At 44.9% G+C, this 21,477-nt stretch overlaps 1 protein-coding gene across 2 annotated transcripts in view; it reads left to right on the top strand.

Annotated features, from left to right (window-relative positions):
* Positions 1–21,477, top strand: part of ADK (adenosine kinase) — a 115,615-nt gene that overhangs the window by 23,704 nt on the left and 70,434 nt on the right. For both annotated transcript variants that reach the window (XM_066600393.1, XM_066600394.1), the window contains exon 4: positions 16,867–16,945. In XM_066600393.1, coding sequence (XP_066456490.1) covers positions 16,867–16,945 — 79 coding nt within the window. The remainder of the gene's footprint in view (positions 1–16,866; positions 16,946–21,477) is intronic.

The raw sequence follows: 21,477 nt of genomic DNA, 5'->3' as shown, positions 1-21,477 counted from the left end.
TGCCGGTGTGCCATGGATTGGACTGCATCCATTGACTTCAATGAAAGCCGTCTGTGAGGGATCCGCAGAAAAATGGAGCATGGTGCGATTTGTTTTCCAGACCAAAATGTCCGCAAATCAAATCTGCATGTCTTAATCCATTTGCGGACGCCCATGCATCTCCATGGACTGCTTGATTTGCGGGTGCCCTGCGCAGATTCCGAAAATCAAACCTGTCCGTGGATATTGGACCGTAGACATTGCTAACACAAGTTGCTACAGTGTCGCTTTCATACTAGGAGTGGATGCAGATATCGGAAAATAATGACTCTTTACCACCTTTTTGGATTCCCTTGTGACTTTGGCTCCAACACCAAAGCCCTTTCAGCCTACATGGTTTTCCGGAGGGTCTGGAATGTCTTCCAAGTTGAAGGATGACTTCAGTATTGACTCCATGAATATAATTGCTCATAGTGGGGAAAACAAAGTGGGAGTGAGCATCTTGCTACAGGATACATGTTTTAGCAGAGGAAATTACAAAATGTTTCGTGGTTTTGGGTGATGTGGGGATAATGACCACATTGGTTTGAGTCAGTGTTATGGTGGCTTCTGTTGCAATAACATGCGCTCAGACAGGCGCTGACCAATTCCTGGTTTTGTTTTGTTACTGAAAGGGGCCGTCCACCCAAGACAACGTTCTAAAAGTTTGATATTTTAATGCAGTTCACGCTAAGAGCCCCTTCAGGCAAATGGATTTCTTGAATAAGAAAGAGCTGAACACCTTAAGACCACTGCTATATAATTTGGGGTGCGTCTTCCCAGTTTTTCCTGCTTGAAACTGAGAAAAATCATGAAAGTGATTGTGAAATGAAATTTTATTTCTTACCTGCTTTATAATTTTGCAAAAAGCTGTCTGGTCTGAGTGCTCAGTACACACCTAGATAAATGGGCTAAGGGGGTCTAGATTTCAAAATGAGGACATTTGTGGGTGTTTTCTATGGTTTTGGTTGCTCAAGGGCTCTACAAGTGTGCAACAGGACCTGAAACACCTTCAAGCTAAATTTCTGTTCTGAAAGACATTGGCTGCTTCTTTCGCTTTGTGCATACAGACGTAAGATTAGGGCCACAAAGGGTATGGTTCGGAATACAGGACAAACAGGGCTATCCATTTTGTTGTTCAAAGCTTCATTTTCATGTGTACTATAGGAAAAAAAAACCTTAAAAACAACATATTTGCAAATATATGAAATTTTTTTTTCTCCTCTAAATTGCATTAACTCAAACTGTGGGATCCAAATACTCACGACACCCCTTGGTGAATACATAAAGTACATTTGTGGGGCATCTATCATTCTGACACCTCTGAGCCTTTGTAATTTTGGCTTGTTGCAGCAAAACAAAATGTTCCTCCATTCTAAATTTGTAGGTCTCCGAAATGATTAAAAAAACAAAAAACCTTAACGCTTTTAAAATATGCTTCCAGAATAAAGTAAACAGCTGGTAATGTATATCTCGTCAAAAATGTAGAGTATGTTTATACATATTTGACATTGCTGTTAAAAACGTGAGAACCCTTCTCCCCCCCCCCCCCCCCCCGTTTTTTTTTTTTTTTAAGTTTCTAGTTTTGGTGCATTTAATAAATATACATTTTATTGGTCTATTTTTACGACCTAAATGAAGTACAGTATGTGGCGAACAAACAATATCAGAATCACTTAAATATGCAAAACCTTTACAGAGTTATTCTATGTTAAAGTGACACATGGCAGATTTCCAAAAGACCAGGAGCAAACAGGCTTGGTCACTAAGTGGTTAAGGACCAAACGATTCTCATTAAGAGAGCCATAACTTAGCCGTATGAGAGCTTGTTTTTTGGAATCGTTATGTATTGCTGGATGCACTCTGGTTTACATATAATGTGTTGTAGATCTTTATTTTAATATTTCGGAGGAGTGGGAGGACTAAAAAACTTCTTTTTTTTTTTTTTTTAAACTTGGTGCATCCTACATTAAAAAAAATGTTTGTGGGGAAAACTTGTGTTTTTATGAATTAAATAAACTGAGTAAACGTCTTTAACATTATACATTTTAGCCCCACAAGGTTATTTGAAGACTCAATGGCTAGGATAGTACACTGCGTTACTTCAGCAGTGTGTTGTGCTATGCTTATGATGGCAGCATATTGGACCCTTCCATAGATGGTCTCATAGGCTGAGTTTCATGACAGACATTGAGGGCTTTGTCAGGGCTCGGGCTGCTATGGTAACTCATTGGCACCTTGTGATCCCATTGAGGGGTGTCCATATATTACAGTAGGAACTCCCTCTTCCTGTTATCTGCTTATGCTGCAGTTGCTATTTGTGGCATATTAGGGGTTAAACTACCTGGATCTGAGGCTGCTGGCAGGTAGAGCAGGAACCGGGCTGTCAATAGTCAGCCAATGCACCGCCTTAACAAGATGTATGTGCAGGTTGTCACTAAGGGGTTAAGATTATACAGCTAATGACCTCCAGGACTTAAGTAATTTCGGAGAATGTATTTCTTAGTCAAGAAGTGAAGGAATTTGGTGGTTGCGGATCGAGGGTTGTTACAGATTTTCTGGTAGGTTCTATCAATAATGGAAATTTTTTTAATTTTTAATCTTTTTTTATTTCTTTTTTTACATGGAACGATTATTGTTCTAAGAAATAGTTTAAGTGACCGGTAATCGTTCAGCCTCAACATGGGCAACGGTTCTGTTGCTCATCTTTCATCGTTCATTTCATGCAGCATAAAAAAAATCTTTGGCTCATTTGCTAATTGTTCGGTGAATTGTTGTCCTTTTACTGGTGCAGAGACTGAACCGGCCTGTAAAAGGAAATCCTTCATCTTTGTGTCTAAACTGACTGCGCCAACAACCAAACGGTCATCGACCAACTCTTCGCTCGGGTGAACAAATTGTTCCGTGTAAAAGCACCCTCAGAAGGAGCAGTGGAGCACCTGGTGGTGGTGGTAAGCATAGCGCCTGGCAGTGCGGGTCCTCATCTGTCCGTATCCAAGAGAATACACCCATGTGCGGATATAGAATACAGAAGCAAACTCCAACACATTTTGCTTCTCCAACAAGTTTGCTAAGCCCATAAGTCTTTATGGGCATTCTCGGGGACAGATGCTTGTTTTAGGTTAGCTTAGTGTGGTTTCACATCTCCGTCCGAAGGCTCCATCACAGATGCGGCTGAAAATACCATCCAAAAGCTGGCCAGCTGGGCGGAAAGCGGGCGGACCCCTTTATATTAAATGCGGTCTTCTAGAGATGGAAACTTTCAGCCAAGGGGTTTCCCCTTTCCCGCTCCCTGAATAGAGCAGGAAAGTGAGACCCTGATCACAGATATGAAGGCACCCTTATTGTTTGGGGTCTCAACAGGATTTGAGTTGATGTGTTGGAATTTAGGATGGCATTGGCAAGGAGCTTTTATTTCCCCTTCCGGGTCTTCAGGGAGTGTTTTGGTGAATATTTAAATTACTAGTAGAAATCCTATCACAGGATGGTGACTGCAAAAAAAAAAAAAAGTGTGTGCACGCTGCCACCACTGCTGGTCTAACAGTCTGTGAGGCCATTGCATACGACAGTCGGTCACCCCTAGTAGTGGTACGGTGGACAATGACAGCTCAGCGATATGTTCAGGACATCCTGCAGCCACCTGTGTTCCTCTCATGGCAACTTCCAAGAGGCAGCAGGATAATGCTCGGCCGCGCACACACAAGATGGTCACAGCAAGCCCCCACAACATTGTCACACTTCAATGGCCTGCCCAGTCACTAGATGTATCGCCAATAGAACATGTATGGGACCATCTGGTAAGCCAAAATTAACAGCCTATTAGTTTGTACAATCTTGAGGCTCAGTTACAGCAAATGGGGAGCAATATGCTGCAGGATACTAAACAGAACCTGTATGTCTCCATGCCCACCCATATCACATCTTGTATCCAAGCTAGAGGCGGTACAACAGGGTACTAGAAACTCCATGCCCATCTGTATCACATCCTGTATCCAAGCTAGGGGTGGTACAACAGGGTACTAGAGCCTCCATGCCCGCCCATATCACATCTTGTATCCAAGCTAGAGGTGGTACAATGGGGCACTAGATACTAGAAATTAGTCCTGTTGTCACTCTTATGGGAGCTATCTGAGAGAACCGCTGTTACCCCTCGCAACCAATCACAGTGCAGCTTTCGTTAAACCTCCACAGTAAAAGAAATGAAAGCTGTGCTGTGATTGGTTGCTAGGGGCAACAAGTACAGATCTTAGCTTTCATTAGAGTGTGGTGTCTGCTACTCCTCCATGGTCGCCTTGTAGATGCTATGGGGATGATGAGTGTGTAGTTACATAATACATCCACAAGAGGGCATAGTCTTGGAACTGTCCCCAGAAAATAGTTAATGTTATTGACAGTTGTATTAGGAAAAGGTAAACTACAGCTCTTTCCAGGAATGATTTTGGAGGTCCACCGAAATTTTGTACTCTGGCGGGGAGGTCCATGATAATGGAGTATTAAATCAGTGAGTGAGATTCAGATGAAGCATGATGAGGCCAGAAATCAATTCTTGGGATTTAGGGGGGCTTTTCTAAGAAGTTAACTGTAGATGTAATGACATAAAGTGTCCACCAGGTGGAGACAAATGCTGATGTTTCCATGTTGATCTGTAGTTTGAGAAGACTTGTAGGGGAAGAAATGCTGTATATAGTTAGTATAGAGGTCTGGCAGGACTAGGTGAAATATGGTAGGGAGTCCGCATCTGGCACTTTGTGGCCCACCTCTATTGGTGCAGCCCACCGATGTTGTGGTCCGTGTACCGGGGTGGGGATTCTCTGAAGTGGCTTTTATGGCTCACCTCCAGGGTCAGCGGTAGTTAAGACATAGTGCCAGGTAGGTCCCTCACACAGTCCCCTCTGCTGTTTCATCCAGCAATACCCTGTGGGAGGCTAATCGTGCTCAAGTAGTGGACAGGCCTCAGAATGCAGGTGCGGTGGGTGGTCCGTGTGTGCCACTGGTTCAGGCACGGGAATTCAAGATGACACACTCGGCCGCCCTGTTTCACTACTTGCCTTATGGCCAACGGCTGCATAGCCTCAGCGCTGGGCCATGGCTGGTATAGCTTGTGAGCGTTGCCTATGCTCTTTTGGGATTTTCCCTAGGACCTCTAGCCTTGGCTGCTGACACATGACGTCTGAGCTAGCCTGTGATCCTCAGTGGTTGTATATGAAGGAGGTGAGAAGAACCTGGCGTCCAGTTTTTAGTATGTGGAAGTTATGTTGGGTAAGACAGTGAATGTTACCCCCCACAAAGTTTGTATACGGGTGTGTTCACAAGTAGTGAAAGTGCTGCAGAGTTCTATGTTGCAGAAAATGTGCAGCATTTCTGTTGCATGTGAACACACCGTAAGAAGCCACCTTTCTGAGACCACCAGTAGCTGTAGGGGCCTCTTACCAGTGACTCTTTACTTTCATTCTGTTACTGATCATTTCGATGGGTTCTTCTTACTTTGACTTCAGTTGGTACAAACAATCTACGTGAATCCTGTGTTTCCCAGTTTAGAGCTGAAGCTAAAGCCTGTGCTCAGGCTTGTCGTGTGGCTGTATCGTCCCATGTGCAGTGTCCCCGTGTCACATGTCCCCCCCTTCCCTCTCATCTAGGAACCATAAAGAAGGCAGTCATCTGGATGTCTGTGGTGGAGGAATATCGTGCGTTCCACTTTGGATTGGTCGCATGTGCTGTGGCTTGTTCCCAGCCAGATAGTAGTCATGTGCATGTGCCATCAGTACAGCACACACGTATGTGAGGAGAAACACATGACTTCTCCAGTAGGAAGAGCAGGAGGTGCCATTCATAAAAAAATGGGTGCTTTTTAGCTGAGAAGTCTGGAAAAGAGCAGATTGCTGGCAGAGAAAACAACTGGGGCTCAGGGCATACGGCACTGGAGAAAGTTATTGCCCAATATCTTGGCATAAAAAAAACATGGGAAGAAGATAAAGGTAACACCTGGTTCCTCGTAACTGCATATACATATCAGTAGATAGGGTTCATAGGCCAAATTTAGCTGACAGAGTTCCTTTAAGGCCAGCAACTAGTTATTTAATTAGGTTTTATGGCCGTAAGGGACATAAAATTACTTACGGGTAATCCGGTTTCCATGAGCCTATGACAGCACCACTAATAATTACTCCTAAAATAGAAAAATGCCTCAAATCTGTAGATCTTATTGTAAAACTGAGGAGGTGGAGGGTGTTCCTGGCTTTTGAAGAGATTTGGTAGGTTCCTCTGTCCTGTCTGGAGGCGCTCTCTCATTGGTGCTATTAAGCCCCGTTTACACGCAAAAATGATTGCTCAAAATTCGTTCAGAAGATAGCTTGAATGACCATTTGAGCAATCATTTAGCATAAACTATTAGTACTAATGTCCATTAGCAGCTTATTAGCTTCATTTGCGTGCAAATGAGCCTCCATTCGCTATATGCAGGTAACAGTGGGCGGTTTGTTATCTGCATACAGTTACATGGTTCTCCTGTGGGACTGCAGCTGAAAACCATGATACCAGTGCTCCTCTGCGGAGAATCAAAGCGTGCGGTTCCTGCTATCAGCTGGCCGGCTGAACGATGGTTTTTATGCTGAACTAAAAATCGTTAGGCCGAAAAGCAAACAATGGTAGCATTTACACGGAATAATTATCGTTCAAAAGACAGTTTGAGCGAATTTTGAGTGATAATCATTGCGTGTAAATGGGGCTTTATGGGCTCAACTAATTACTGATAATCTTCTTTCCTCATTTTAGAGTGGGGGGGGGGGCTCATTTCCAACTCCAATCTAGCAGTCAAAATAATCCCCAGATCACTGACCCTCCTAAAGTTATCAGTGATATAACGTGTAATATTGTTTTGCTCAAGAAAGGCATCCAGACCCCTCTTACAATAAAGAACCCCCTTCTATGTTGCATAGAAACCTCTGACCAGTGACTTGTAATGTTCTCAAAACACAAAGACTTTCATTGTGCATTTGTTTGTCTCACCTCTTGGAGGCGCCGTTGTCTTGAAGAATTACCTGACTTTCAAAGCTGTGATGGACTTAGCAGCTTCAGATGAAGTGGGGTAGATGAAACGCTCTGCAGCTGTTTAGTCTGCAATGCTGATCCCCAGCGCTTCTGCTACTTGACCTCTCACGCTCGTTAATGTCCAGAGCCGTTATTGGCAGGAAATGGGTTTCCCAGTTTGGCGCTTACCTTTGCAGCTATCTGACCGGTCGCTCTCCAGTCAGATCTAAGCCGGTGCGTGGGATTCCTGATTGGTGAGATTGAAATCCATTTCATGTGTCAGAAAACAGACATGTGCTGCCAGTGTCCAAGCAATCACGCTAACCGTGATCACTGCTCCATGTAAATGGCATGTAAGGAGGTTCACACGTTGTGCAAATGTTGCAGATTTTCTAAAGTAGATTTGGCTGTGGAAAACTTGCAGCTTTTTTGCAGTACAGAGCTTGTGCTTCCAGACATTATCTCTGCGGGGGTGGCGGACATTTTGACTCTGTCCCATCATGTTACAGACAAGAACCTTTCAGTCTGGGTTCCCACAGGATGGAAATCCCGCGGTTCGGCGCACCAAAAAGACGCGAGATTTCGACGCGGGTTTTGGAGTGGTTCGGCTGCCCCATAGAAAAGAGTGAGGCCGCAGCAGAGAAGAAGAAAAAATTGACATGCTGCGGCTGTCAATTCTGTGCTGCATCGCCGGTTCTGCCTAGCTTTCCCGCGACGGATTGGCCGCCCTGTGTGGACAAGATTTTTTGCAAAATCTCATCCACATGGCTGGCTTATCCTGGGATTAGGACCAGCAGGCGGATTTGCCACGCAGAATTTCCGTGGCAAATCTGTCCCGTGTGAACCTAGCCTAACAGTAGAATTTAAAGAAGTGGGGATAGAATCGCAGTTAATGTAACGAATATAAATGTAGAAGTATACGCAGTACAAATGTAACGCCTTTTGCTGATACCATGTTGCCTTTTTCAAGCAAAGAATTGACATGAAAGTACGGGAAGCTAGATGCAATGTTTGTAGAAGTCGCTTGTCTTCTGTCCGCCGGCATTCTCTCTTGGAATTTCCCAATAATCAGCTGACATTGCAGGCGGCCACGTTCCTTCATACTGTTTTTCTATTGCATGTATGTCCGGGTGACCTCTTTCCCCGTGGTCATCTGATTAGTCGCTGCATCTCTCTGGGAAGTCCTGCTAGACTACAGTGTTGATAAATGAAGCCCCTTGTGGTTTTAACGGTCCATATACAGTGACAAAGGGATACAATATTGAATATCCTACTTTGTCTATAACTTCATTATCCGCCTGACGGGCCGTTTTGGTTGCTGTATTAGGATGCAGCGCCTTAAATAGATGGAAGAATACGGAGTTCTATACAGGAAAATCTTCCCTTAAAACAGGCCCTCACACAGCCCCATCCACTTAGCAACTGACGCATAAGGCCCCCCTGTCCACGGCAGTGTATTCACCTGTCCACCAGCAGAGAATCATTGTGATTCTCCGCTCCCGGCAGGCAATTCGCGTCATGCTGCAAATTGCTCCGATTCTCCGCTGTCGGCCTATCTATTAGATAGGGCTGACCGGCGGAGATTCGGCGGCGGAGCTTCGCCGCGGGATACCGCATCGTCTGTGGACAGCCGGCATTAAGCTCTAGGTCAGATTGTGGCAACATAAAGGCAGATTGTATGCTTGGTTTTGTTTTTTGTTTTTTAAGTAGTAAAAGAAAAAAAAATCTTCATAAATTTGGTAAGACCTCCCTCACTCACACTGCTTTTCTACAGCGTTTAGCACTTTAAGCGCAGCGCTAAACACTGTCATTGTATTGTTTTCAATGGAGCCTCTCAGACAGCCGCTTGAATGTGGCCCTTTTCAGAACCACGATTTTCGAGCAGAGTCTGTCCTATTTTTGAGTCCTGCCGCAGAAACTGGAAGTAAAATGCATCAAGGCACCACGATTTATATCACGGCGCTTTCCACAACGCACGTTGGAGCGAGGCCTAATTGTAAAGACCCACAGAGAAAACTTAGCATGATCTTTCATGTATAGTGAGCACAAACTAAGCCAGAAGACTCCCCATGAACTGCGCATTGTGGACGTTATGTGCAACGTCTTTACTACCTAATGGCCGAGAGACAGTTATGGCTATTGGAGGGGGAGACGTCGCTGCGATGGGAAGGAGTTAAATCCATCTACATACACAACAGGCTTCATCCATGCAGTATGCAGGCACTGTGGTGTGAGCGGAGCCTAAATAAGTGCCAGCGAAGGGGCTGAAAATGTAGAATGCTGGTTTAATTTTCTGAAAGGTTAATTGATGAGAGCCACGGTACGTCGGCGTCTGTGACTTCTTCTAAGGGCGGCTGTTCTTTATTAGGCTTATTAGTGGCGGATCATCTTGACAGATCATATCCCTTTGACGTCCTTTTTGTACTTTGATCTCTTAATGGCCCCTTCCTTCCTGCCCTGCACCACGGATCTGCTGCCCGCCGGGTAGGATGTGGTTTCATAAACTAATAAAGGGCGTCCGTCCTCTCAGATACACGTAATTGGTTGGCTCTGCTTCTTGTCACACAATGTATTCGTCTCGGACTGAACAACAAAGCTTAGTGTTACCATTATTACTGGGTTAGAAGTAGTACTAATGGTCATATATTTCATCCATCACTATTATATGCATAGTTAGTGGGGGGAGCAATGTGTTACAAAGAGAGAAATACAAGTATGACGTTCCGAGCACAAGGTTTATTACTTTCATTGTGAGAAATTGTTTAGCTTTTTTTTTCTTTCTTTACTTGCAAAGAGGGCTGAAAAATGTCCTACACTTGCTGAAAGTGTCTCTTCACTTTGACGTATGGGGGTGGGGGGGCTGGAATTCTCAGCAGGCAGGTGGTAAGGGGATTCACCAAATTGCCATCATTCATGCAGTTAGTTGTAGCTTCTGCCAAAAGTGAACACTTTGCAGCCCGGCCACTTACTGGAACTGTCAAGAGTTCCCTTACAAGACCGCCATTTGTAGGAAGCCTTTCGCCTCCTTGGTTAGAAACAGATAACTTGACATATTACAGACCTCAATGCAGATTCGCCAGTCCTTAGGGATGCACGCCTTTCCTCTGTCTGCCAGTCACTGACATTTACTTGTCACTGTTACAGACCTGGGTCCAGTGGTGTTGCTGATCAGCACAGACAGGTCTCAGTAGCCACCTTGGGAAGCAAATGTGTGAGGCAGAGAACTTTATGGGGGGGGGGGGGTCTCTAACAGGGGGCTTTCATTGGCTGAAGCATTCAGACTCCCAATGAACTACTAAATCCCTGTTAGAAAGGTCCTGGAAGGGTTGTAATGAAGGTGCTTTTGATGGAGTAGATTGAGGCCATCCAGCATATGGATTAGTTGATCTCCTGTTGGACTCCTCTGTACAGCATGGGGTGCTTTCGCTGCCTTTTCTCTCCTAATCGTTTACACTCTGCAGTTGTATTCTGGTCCGTTTGTTTCTACTACTATTGTCGTCATTTGTAGTTTGTTTTTGTATTTTTCTGTGTATGGAAGCTGGCTGTGTTGTAGTTAATCTATAACATCCTGGAGATGGCGAGGAGGGTGTGCAAGTGATGGCGACCGCAGTGATATATCTAGTGCTTCGTATTTAAGGGAAGAGCACGCCTTTCTGCTCCTAATGAGTCATCAGGAAAAGACCGGTCCCTACTTTCATGATGCATGTCAGCTAATCACCCCTTCAACTCCACGAGATGCCCCGACTAATAGCTGAAGCTTTGTGAATCGAGGAGGATGAGCGAGTGCCGTACTGTGTAACACTCGCACTTCTAGTAATTTCATTGTGATTTGTTCTGCAGTATATGATTGGTTGTTATAGCGCCTAGCGGTGCTTATACAAGACCTTCTCAATCACTGCTCCACTATAGATGCTACAATGTAATTACCGTTGTCTCGGAGAGCTAACAGGTTGGTGTGGGGTCTGTGGTGTGCGGAGAGCTGTGATGGTTAACATGCTGGTTGCCAGTACAGATTTCATGAGGAATTGAAAAAAAATGTCACCAAGATGGGCATTTCATACCCCACTCCCAAACCAAAGTATTGGGAGTAAAAAGCGCCAAACTTGAGGCACACTCCTCCCAATAATTGTAGTTCATCACTGGATCAGGAAGGGGATCGCTCTTCAACATTGCGTATGGGCGGCGGAATCTCTCGTAAATTGCTAGGAGACCAGGTAGAAAAGTCTGAATTCCGGCTGGGGAAGAGGAGAGCAAAATCCACATGAATACGCAACCATTCGCAGCTCATTTCTGCAATAAATCGCGGATATCCGCAAGCTGAACCCACCTTATTTGTAAAGATCATCTCGTTTGAAAAAATGAAGATTTAAAGCAACACAATGCATGTTAATGAAGTTTATTTGATGTACGTCTTTGGCGCCCTGTAACGTTCGTTATCCGCACGTGCCAGATGTATGATGGAGCCACAGAACTTGTTACTGTAGAGCTGGTGGCTCCGTTCCCGTCTCACTTCATGTTCTAATATCATTTAAACACAAACACGTTTTCCACTTATGTTTCTGGTCTTGTGATATGTTGGTGTCGCTTGGAGAATATGTATATAGGCTTTCCCCAGTCCTAGATATCTTCTACATACTGATACACGACATCCGTGTATTTAGTAGTTTGGTTTTTCCTTTTTATTGACCTTTCCATTCTTTATCTAATTCTGGCGGCTCACACGGAGGTAACGTAGCCTCTTAGATTCTGTTTGTACTTTTGTTGGAGGTTTAGCTCAGATCAAATGAAAATATGTGGTTGGAAGCAAGAAGTCATTGTTCGCATTGGTGGAGAAAGTCTAAGGCCAGGCTCGCACAGGGATATTCCACTTATGAAATCCGCGACAAAACATGGGCATTGTAAAGCTTGCCAAATAGCTTTTTTGTTTACAGATACAAATTGCGTATTTCGCGAGCGGAGGAAAAATCACAGCATGCTCTATTTTTCTGCGGACTCCGCATTAACAGCTTCCATTGAAGTCAATGGAGGGTGTCCGACCCGCAGCCAATACGCAATTAACAGAGAGACCAACAATGTGCAGGTTATTGCGTCGGAGGTGGTTTTCTAGGTTGTCTGCTTTGGATTGGTATAGATCTGTCTCTTTGGCCATCTTTTGACTAGAATCTGAGAGAGGATGTAGCATAACTTCTGCGCAAGAGAGGCGGTCCTCTGCCTCCCGTACTCAATCTCACATACTCTTCTCCAACAAGATCTACAGAATAACATCAGTTGTGACGTCCTCTATTTTCCCAGTAAGGGAGGTTATACAGGTATTAATAGCTTCCAACACCTGACATGTAGAGTAGGTTCTGCCCTGGAGTTAGATTCCTCATTGCCATCTTTGTCGGAGCCGCTCGTGAAGAGCGCGGTGTTCGGTAGATTCTGCCCTAGAGTTAGATTCCTCATTGCCATCTTTGTCGGAGCCGCTCGTGAAGAGCGCGGTGTTCGGTAGATTCTGCCCTAGAGTTAGATTCCTCATTGCCATCTTTGTCGGAGCCGCTCGTGAAGAGCGCGGTGTTCGGTAGATTCTGCCCTGGAGTTAGATTCCTTATTGCCATCTTTGTCGGAGCCGCTCGTGAAGAGCGCGGTGTTCGGTAGATTCTGCCCTGGAGTTAGATTCCTTATTGCCATCTTTGTCGGAGCCGCTCGTGAAGAGCGCGGTGTTCGGTAGATTCTGCCCTGGAGTTAGATTCCTTATTGCCATCTTTGTCGGAGCCGCTCGTGAAGAGCGCGGTGTTCGGTAGATTCTGCCCTGGAGTTAGATTCCTCATTGCCATCTTTGTCGGAGCCGCTCGTGAAGAGCGCGGTGTTCGGTAGATTCTGCCCTGGAGTTAGATTCCTCATTGCCATCTTTGTCGGAGCCGCTCGTGAAGAGCGCGGTGTTCGGTAGATTCTGCCCTGGAGTTAGATTCCTCATTGCCATCTTTGTCGGAGCCGCTCGTGAAGAGAGCGGTGTTCGGTAGATTCTGCCCTGGAGTTAGATTCCTTATTGCCATCTTTGTCGGAGCCGCTCGTGAAGAGAGCGGTGTTCGGTAGATTCTGCCCTGGAGTTAGATTCCTTATTGCCATCTTTGTCGGAGCCGCTCGTGAAGAGCGCGGTGTTCGGTAGATTCTGCCCTAGAGTTAGATTCCTCATTGCCATCTTTGTCGGAGCCGCTCGTGAAGAGCGCGGTGTTCGGTAGATTCTGCCCTGGAGTTAGATTCCTTATTGCCATCTTTGTCGGAGCCGCTCGTGAAGAGCGCGGTGTTCGGTAGATTCTGCCCTGGAGTTAGATTCCTTATTGCCATCTTTGTCGGAGCCGCTCGTGAAGAGCGAGGTGTTCGGTAGATTCTGCCCTGGAGTTAGATTCCTTATTGCCATCTTTGTCGGAGCCGCTCGTGAAGAGCGCGGTGTTCGGTAGATTCTGCCCTGGAGTTAGATTCCTTATTGCCATCTTTGTCGGAGCCGCTCGTGAAGAGCGCGGTGTTCGGTAGATTCTGCCCTAGAGTTAGATTCCTCATTGCCATCTTTGTCGGAGCCGCTCGTGAAGAGCGCGGTGTTCGGTAGATTCTGCCCTGGAGTTAGATTCCTTATTGCCATCTTTGTCGGAGCCGCTCGTGAAGAGCGCGGTGTTCGGTAGATTCTGCCCTGGAGTTAGATTCCTTATTGCCATCTTTGTCGGAGCCGCTCGTGAAGAGCGAGGTGTTCGGTAGATTCTGCCCTGGAGTTAGATTCCTTATTGCCATCTTTGTCGGAGCCGCTCGTGAAGAGCGCGGTGTTCGGTAGATTCTGCCCTGGAGTTAGATTCCTTATTGCCATCTTTGTCGGAGCCGCTCGTGAAGAGCGCGGTGTTCGGTAGATTCTGCCCTGGAGTTAGATTCCTTATTGCCATCTTTGTCGGAGCCGCTCGTGAAGAGCGCGGTGTTCGGTAGATTCTGCCCTGGAGTTAGATTCCTTATTGCCATCTTTGTCGGAGCCGCTCTTCACTGCCGGTTGTCATGGAAATAACAGCATATCTTCTATACATTATATACAGCACATACACCGTATTTGTGTGCAGTTTTTTCCCTGGTTGCACATTTCGGGCAAATAAACTTGCATGTCTTAAAGGGGTTTTCACACTATCTAAAATTGCTTCACAACCGCTCTGTACTTCCTGGTTGTTGCTGACCAGGACATGTGACTGCTGCAGCCAATCACTGACCACAGCAGTGGCCTTCTATAGCCAGTGACTTAACATGTATATACTGTATATTTATGCATCAGACTATGATAATGATGTATATTATACACCACAATAGGACATGCCATGTTTTTTCATGCATGTAATACGCAGGTCTGAATGCCTTAATGTAAACCTAATAACACTGTGTATTACCCTTGTATGAGTGAGCCTTTGTGTGGGATTCCATCTCGGAGTTCCATTTGAGTTGTGGAAAGCTGTATTTAGATGTAGACTGTGATGCGTCTCGTGTAAACCACTTTGGTAGTCTCTTGATATCATTTCTGTTCCTTGTTGTCTATTTTGGAGGACCATGTCCAACGGTATCTTATTGGTTTCCATTTGACTAATGAAATCCTGCAGTTCTGTCTGATTGCAGATCTTATCTCTTCAGATGGAACCTGTGGCTCGGCGCATACAAATGCTGTGTGAACCCAACTTATCTTGAGGGGGTACTCCCATCTTGGGAACACTTTTTCAATGTTTTCCAAATCTCAAAACTTTGCATTTACTTCTAAGATATTTCTTTCCAAAACGCTCCGTTCTCCAGATAGATTCCTCTGGGTGTTTACTGCTCCTTGCCAGGGAAATCGACAACCTCTTCTATGGACAGAAATGGCAGACCTGGTGGCTGTGCTGAAAGCATGTGCACTCCTGACATCCTGGCCATCAGACTTTTTGGTAAAAGTGTACAAGCTCCAACCACCTCTGCTATTCCTTTCTATAGAAGAGAACATCTGTTTCCCTGACAACGAGCAGTAAACAGGAAATGGAATTAATATCTGGAGAACGGAGCATTTTGGTAATGAACATCTTAAGAGTGAATGTATTCTTTTGTGATTTTTGAACACCTTGAAATAGGATTCCTGAGATGGGAGTACCCCTTTAATGGAGCAGACCTTGTGGAATGTTCCCTTTTAACTTGTTAGTAATTCATACCTGGACAAAGCACAAAGGGCCAATTTTTATAAAACTAGTATGATCTTTTAGCACATTTTAACTTTTGACTTTCGGCACCTCCAATTTGCTTTGTGTGTGTTGGGTGGGGGTGGAGGAGCGTTACGGAGTCTACATTTCTCATGAGCGAAACAGAGTGCAAGAAACTTGCACAACAAATACCACCTGTATCGGTCAGACCGCATTGGCTTTCATAGTGGAATCTGTTGGGTTCTGCCTAGGGGCTCTCATTATAAGAGATGCCTTAAGGCCCCCTGTCCACGGGCGTTGTGGTATCCCACTGCGGGAGCTTCCGCCCAGGAGCAGGAACCGCAGACGAATCTCCGCCGGTCAGCCTAATAGGCTGACCGCAGAGAATCTGGGCAATTCGCAGCATGCTGCGAATTGCCGGCCACGAGCAGAGAATCGCAATGCTTCTCAGCTCGTGGACAGGGGGCTGGCGCTTTCCATATCAATGCTATGGAAAGCTTCAGACGGCGAAATCCCGTCCGTGGACAGGGGGCCTGAGAGTTCTGCATGCAGTTCTGTTTTTAACAAGTGTGATTAAATCTGCCATGGAGGCTCCAATGCAGAAATGAACTGAGCCGTAGGCTGCTATCAAAGGCCCAGAATAATGGTGTAACCACCGGCTCTACATAACCAGATTCACATCAGTTTGGTTCTATAGTGCTACAAGTCCAGTTCTGTATAACAGTAGGAGGTCCAGGCGTTGTACCCATACACATACATTTATTAGGTAGCCTTAAAAGCTGACTGGTATTTAAGTGTGGAATTTTAGGGGATAACTGCAGTAAACTGGAGTTTTTCTCTTTAATTTTCCATGGGGTCAGACAGTCTATCCAATGCTGTGCATGTTATGTGATTTTTAATATTGGCTGTACCCCCTCTTACTCTAGACATACACATGGTGTCAGCTAAACCCCTCCAGTGACTTCCATCTCCCATAATTTCTCCATAGATCTATAGGGGATGGAGGGAGAGAAGTCGATGCCGGTCAGCTCTGGCCGCATCATTTCTCCCCACAATTCAGCGGGAGAATTGAACAAGTAGAAATCTAACAGCCGAGCCCATATCTCCCCCAATATATACCATGTGGGGAGAGGTGGAAGCCCCCGTACCCCCATCCACATTACATGGTCAGATGAAATTGTTGTGTTCGGTTGGTATACATGTAATGTCTATGGGGGGCTTCAGACGCAGCAGTCAGACTGACTTAATCTAAAGTGAAGCACTGCGGCTCTACAGTATATAGTGCGGAATATAAAAATCATGTTCTAATAAATGACTGTAAATGAGAGTGCTTGAGGTTAGAACGTCCCTCAGGAGTAGAGTACATTATTACTGCTCTGCTATAGTCTAGTTTCATGTGTAATGTGCTTTGTGGGCAGGAACGTCGTCCTCCTCTTCTCGGAGACCTCTTGTCTCTGTGCCAGCGCAGTTTATGTGCCGGCCGTGCTTTTCTAGTCTCTTAATGTGCTTTCTAGCCTTGGTTTTCTCAGCTCACACCTTGTAAAGAAACTAATGAGTGCAATGTATCCTGCTGACCCACATTTTACATTGCGGCTTCTAAAGTCCTCCCGCAGGAACTGCCGTCCGACTGACCCATCTGTTTGCTCTCTTGCAGGTTTGAAGAATTGGTGAAAAGGTTCAAGGTTGACTATCACGCTGGTGGCTCTACTCAGAACTCCGTTAAGGTGGCTCAGGTTAGTTGGATGGCTCTCTGTCCCAGGATACAATAATAGAATCTTTATTGCTGGGATTTTTATGTAGGTCTAACATTTTAATCCAGATTAGCAAATCGCATACAATCTCAGGAGTCCGTATTAGGGTGAAGTCAGATGAGTTTTTAGCGTGCGCCTATCAGCGCAAAAAAAGTGCGTCTGATAGAACCATTAGATACCTATGTAGTGTTCATATGTCTGTCTTTGATAGGCGAAAAACACTCGCACCTGCAAAAGATAAGACACTGTGCAGTGGTAAAGTCCATGCTGCACGTAAAATATCCCGCGTGGAGTCCCCTCATCACTGAACACTGACAGCACTGTCAGTGTTCAGTGACAAGGGGACCCCCTCCCGTGGGGATGAATGAATCTCTGTCACAGCTGTGGCAGAGGATCACTATCTTCCCCCATTGCTTTTTTAATGGGGCCGTCACTGTAGCTGGCCCCAGTACAAGCGAAGGGATGTAGGCAACCCCCGCTGCAATTTTCGAGGAATGGCTTGAAATATAAGCCCTTCCCTGAAAATCATCCCTAGCTGGTGTAAAAAAGATAAGCCCTCTGAGTCCTAGAGGTCTGTTACAGTAGAGTCTAAAAACCCATTTTGCCTCCTAAAAGTTTAGAGTTCAAATCGACACAACATGATCTCTGCTTGAGAAGAAAGCGGTCCCTGAACTTCAAAGACCTTATTAATTTTTGCCCCAAAAGAGGCAATAGGTCGTCTTTTCGGGGGTGTCTTATACCTGCCTAGCAGGCTCAGTCCAGGTCCCATCCGCTGCTCTCCAGAGCTCTGGCGGCGTACCTGCATTCCTCGATTGATCCATTCCCTCCTCTACGAAGTGATGGCTGTGTTTGGCTCTTCAAGTGCTGCATTGATTGGTTCTTTCAGCACTGTTTAGACAATCACAGCAATCATGTCGTGGAGGCGGGATTTATGAATTGGTAGAGCCGCAACATGGCTGTGATTTGGCTGATCGGCGGCGCTCGAACCAATCACAGCCACTTCCTGAAGGTGGGATTTATGAATCCTGTAACCAGGATGTGATCTTGTATGAGAGGCCAATTACTGCGAGAGTCGCACTGGAGCGCAGCGGGAGGGACCTGGACTGAGCCTGCTGGGTAATGTGGTGGGGTTTTTTTTGTTTTTGTTTTTTTGTGTTTTTTAGGGCTTATATTTCAAGCCTAATCATGCTAGGAATGATTTTCCGCATAGGTCGTCTTTTCGGGGAAACACTGTAGCTACTGGGGTGTCCATGCCAATTCTAATAGTACTGAAATGTTTTCTTCGTTTCCGGGCTGTGTTGCCCACATACACATTATGACAGTGTGGCATAAATCGCCCCTCTGCTTCTACAGTTAAAGTCAATGCCATATTGAGTGGGATTTGTCATCAAGGGGGTTCACAAATGCGAATGAGGTCAGTGTGTGGGGATGGGGACAAAAGCTGCAATTGCCTCAAGGTTGGCAGGCAGATTGTAAAGAGCCCACAGAGTTGAATGGTCCCCATAGGCGAGCTGTTAAAGCGGCTGTGTATGAGTATGTCACGTAAATCAGGATCCCTTCTAAAAGTGACACCTTTTTTGTGATAACACTCTTCAGGTCAGAATCTGCCAATGTTTTCTCAAGATGCCTGAAACTTGTTGAGAACAGTCATCAAAAGTACCGATGCACATTCTAATTTTTTATTTTTTTTAAGGGAGTGGGATGCAGGTTTGGATGTTAAAAGCTCGTGTCAGTCAGTAAGTGGGCTCTTAGGTTTTAACTTGGTAACCCCTTTATCTGAATCTGTCAAATAACACATTGCATTCATGTTGGAAGGGATAGTAATCAGAACAATTTTGTCGGCCTCAAAGGTATTGCACAATGGGAATACCTCTTGTCCGGGAACTTGGGTGATGGCTATCCCATAAGCTATTGGTAGCAGTGGTTTTTCTAAAAATATTAGTTCTAATCAAACTCTCTCATCAAAGGGGATGGTGAGGTCCAGGAAATGTATGGTGGTCTTGTGGATCTCTGATGTAAATTTCATCATGATGGTGTTACATCTTGTGGCAATTTTAGGAAAGTCTTAAATGCTAACGACCCCATCCCAAATGATGATGTCGTCAGTGTCCCCAGAAGAGGGTGTGTTTGTTGTAATCCTACAGATCTTCAAAGAAGACCAGAGTTTCCCTCCATCTAGGGAAAATCCCTGTGTAAATGCTCTTTTACACTGGCCGAAGAATCTCGCAATCTTCAGTTGCCATATCGAACGAGCTGGTGACATCCTCAACGGCTCATCCACTCTTAAGCAACCGGTTTGGTCCACAAGATTCTCATTCATTGATCCCTCGTTGGTTCACGTTTAAACTGATTATAATTCTCATTCAATTTTGCTCAATTAGAAAAAATTTTTGAACAGTAAGGCACTGGGGTCACGAGACAGAATTTCAGGGGAATTCTCACTGAATTGCCACACTGCAAAGCCGTGAGAAATCCGCTGGAAAAGCGCAGCTTCAAAGCCCTCAACCTTTAGCTGCGGTTTTTGGAGCGGTTTCACCTTTGGCATTCCGCTGCAGCTTTCTCTCCCCTAGAGAGGAAAGAGGCCGCTGCAGAAAAGAGAAAATAATTTACCTGCTGCGGAATTGAATTCTGCGCCACATGTCAGTTTTCGTGTGGCTTGGCTGCAGTGAGTGGACGAGATTTTTGCAAACTCTCGTCCTTTTTGCTGGTTAATCCCGGGATTAGGAGCCGCGGGAGGAATTGCTGTTTGGCCTTTCTGCACAAAAAATTCCGTCCCGTGTGAGCCCAGCTTAAATGTTCTGTGTAAACAAGTTGGAGCACAGGGCGTTCTCATTGTGTAGTTGTAAGAAAAAGGTGTTATCGAAAATGGCCTCTTGGTCCTTTTGTGGCTCCTCCCTTTTTTGTGGTGGGGTTTTTCGTTGGTTTTTTTTTGTTTTGTTTTTTTAATTAAAGCCTATGTCTTAATATGGGATCACATGACCTTTGGTCTTCTGCCTTGCATTTTGCATGGCTTGATCTTGGGGCAAACTTTGATTTGGTTCTCATTGGGATTAATCACTTTTGCTCCTGCCCCACTTTTAGTTTTTGGTATATTTACTTATCCATCATTATATATTTATCTGAGGGTTCATCTGTTTCCTTTGTGCCATTTACCCTTATGGCAGGTTTTCTCTCTCAAGCTATCAGTCTGGAGCAAATCTGTCTTGAAGCTGCTAAAGTGTTCTCACCATTTAAATTCCTATCTGATCAATTAAATATTCGCACAGCGTTTAGAGTTATTCAAAAGCATACAAACACAATTAATCCTGGTGGGCACTGCCCGAGCTGGAAACTTACCTCCAAAGGAACATTGTATACAGGGGTCTACCGATCAACATTATACCAAACTCATCAGAGTGATGAAAATGTTATAAAGGGATACGAACTGAAAGCTTCCTCTGATTTATAGAATATCTTCTGGATTATCATCACCGGTCCGCTTGAGGAAGAGATCTAGTCTTGTGAAGTCTGTATGAGATGAAGACTCTAATGTCCCAGAACAAAAAAAAACAAAAAAAGCAGAACCCAAAAAACATCAAAGATAAACCTGGCAGATTTATGAGGGACAGCAGGGATTTTGTTTGGGCAGATATTCTTGAAAATACATTTTCACCAACAGCAGAATAAGTATACTGACCAATCTTAATCGGACGAGGGTAAGACGAAAAGATTAGAAATAAGACCACAGCACCGTACTAAAACCCCATGCACATCAATCCTCCTCTAGTGGGAAGAAGTTGGGAGATTTACAAGATCCTACCATACTGAAGACCGCTAGTGGTCCAGTATAGCTCATTTTACCAATACCGCCTACAGGGAATCTGACCCCTTCCCATCTTCCATCTTTAAGTCACATCAGTTGCATCTACATCAAATTGTGGGCCTGACCTCCACACCCACTCAAGCATCGGTCAGAAGTTCTCAGTTATAGGTCCAGTTTTTTTACGTTCACCTCCATGTAATTACGTGAGATGGAGAGCATGTAGGCCGAATTGTGAAATGTCATCAAATCACTTTCAAAATGTTAACCTGTCTTGACATTCACCTAGTGAGGCATAGTCGTATATTTTGAAACAAGGTCTTTCCTTTTTACCCCCCATGCTGGCTTACATTTGACTGTTCTTTATGATGTGGTATTGATCTAAGCATACCTAATTGACATCGGGCAGAGATGACTCTAAGATATAGGAATCTAGTCTACTCTGTAACCTATTGTAAAGTATTTGATACATTATATAAACCTGAAATTAGTTTCTATAAAACCTAGAACTTGTCCCACAAAATACAAGGTCTCCTACAGCTAAATTGTCAAAAAAATAATCGTCTGCTGGAACGCAAAAGGGGAAGTGAATTACGAGTTATTAAGGCTAAAATTGTTTATATCACTTAGGCCGGCTTCCCACAACTGAGAAAATGGCGTGAGAATAGGGTCATACACACGTGAGATGTTTATCTTTTTCCACGGTGCGGGAAAA

This window comes from Eleutherodactylus coqui, chromosome 4 (assembly GCF_035609145.1).
Source record: "Eleutherodactylus coqui strain aEleCoq1 chromosome 4, aEleCoq1.hap1, whole genome shotgun sequence".
Lineage (NCBI taxonomy): Eukaryota > Metazoa > Chordata > Amphibia > Anura > Eleutherodactylidae > Eleutherodactylus > Eleutherodactylus coqui.
This window is presented reverse-complemented; position numbering and strand designations above follow the sequence as displayed.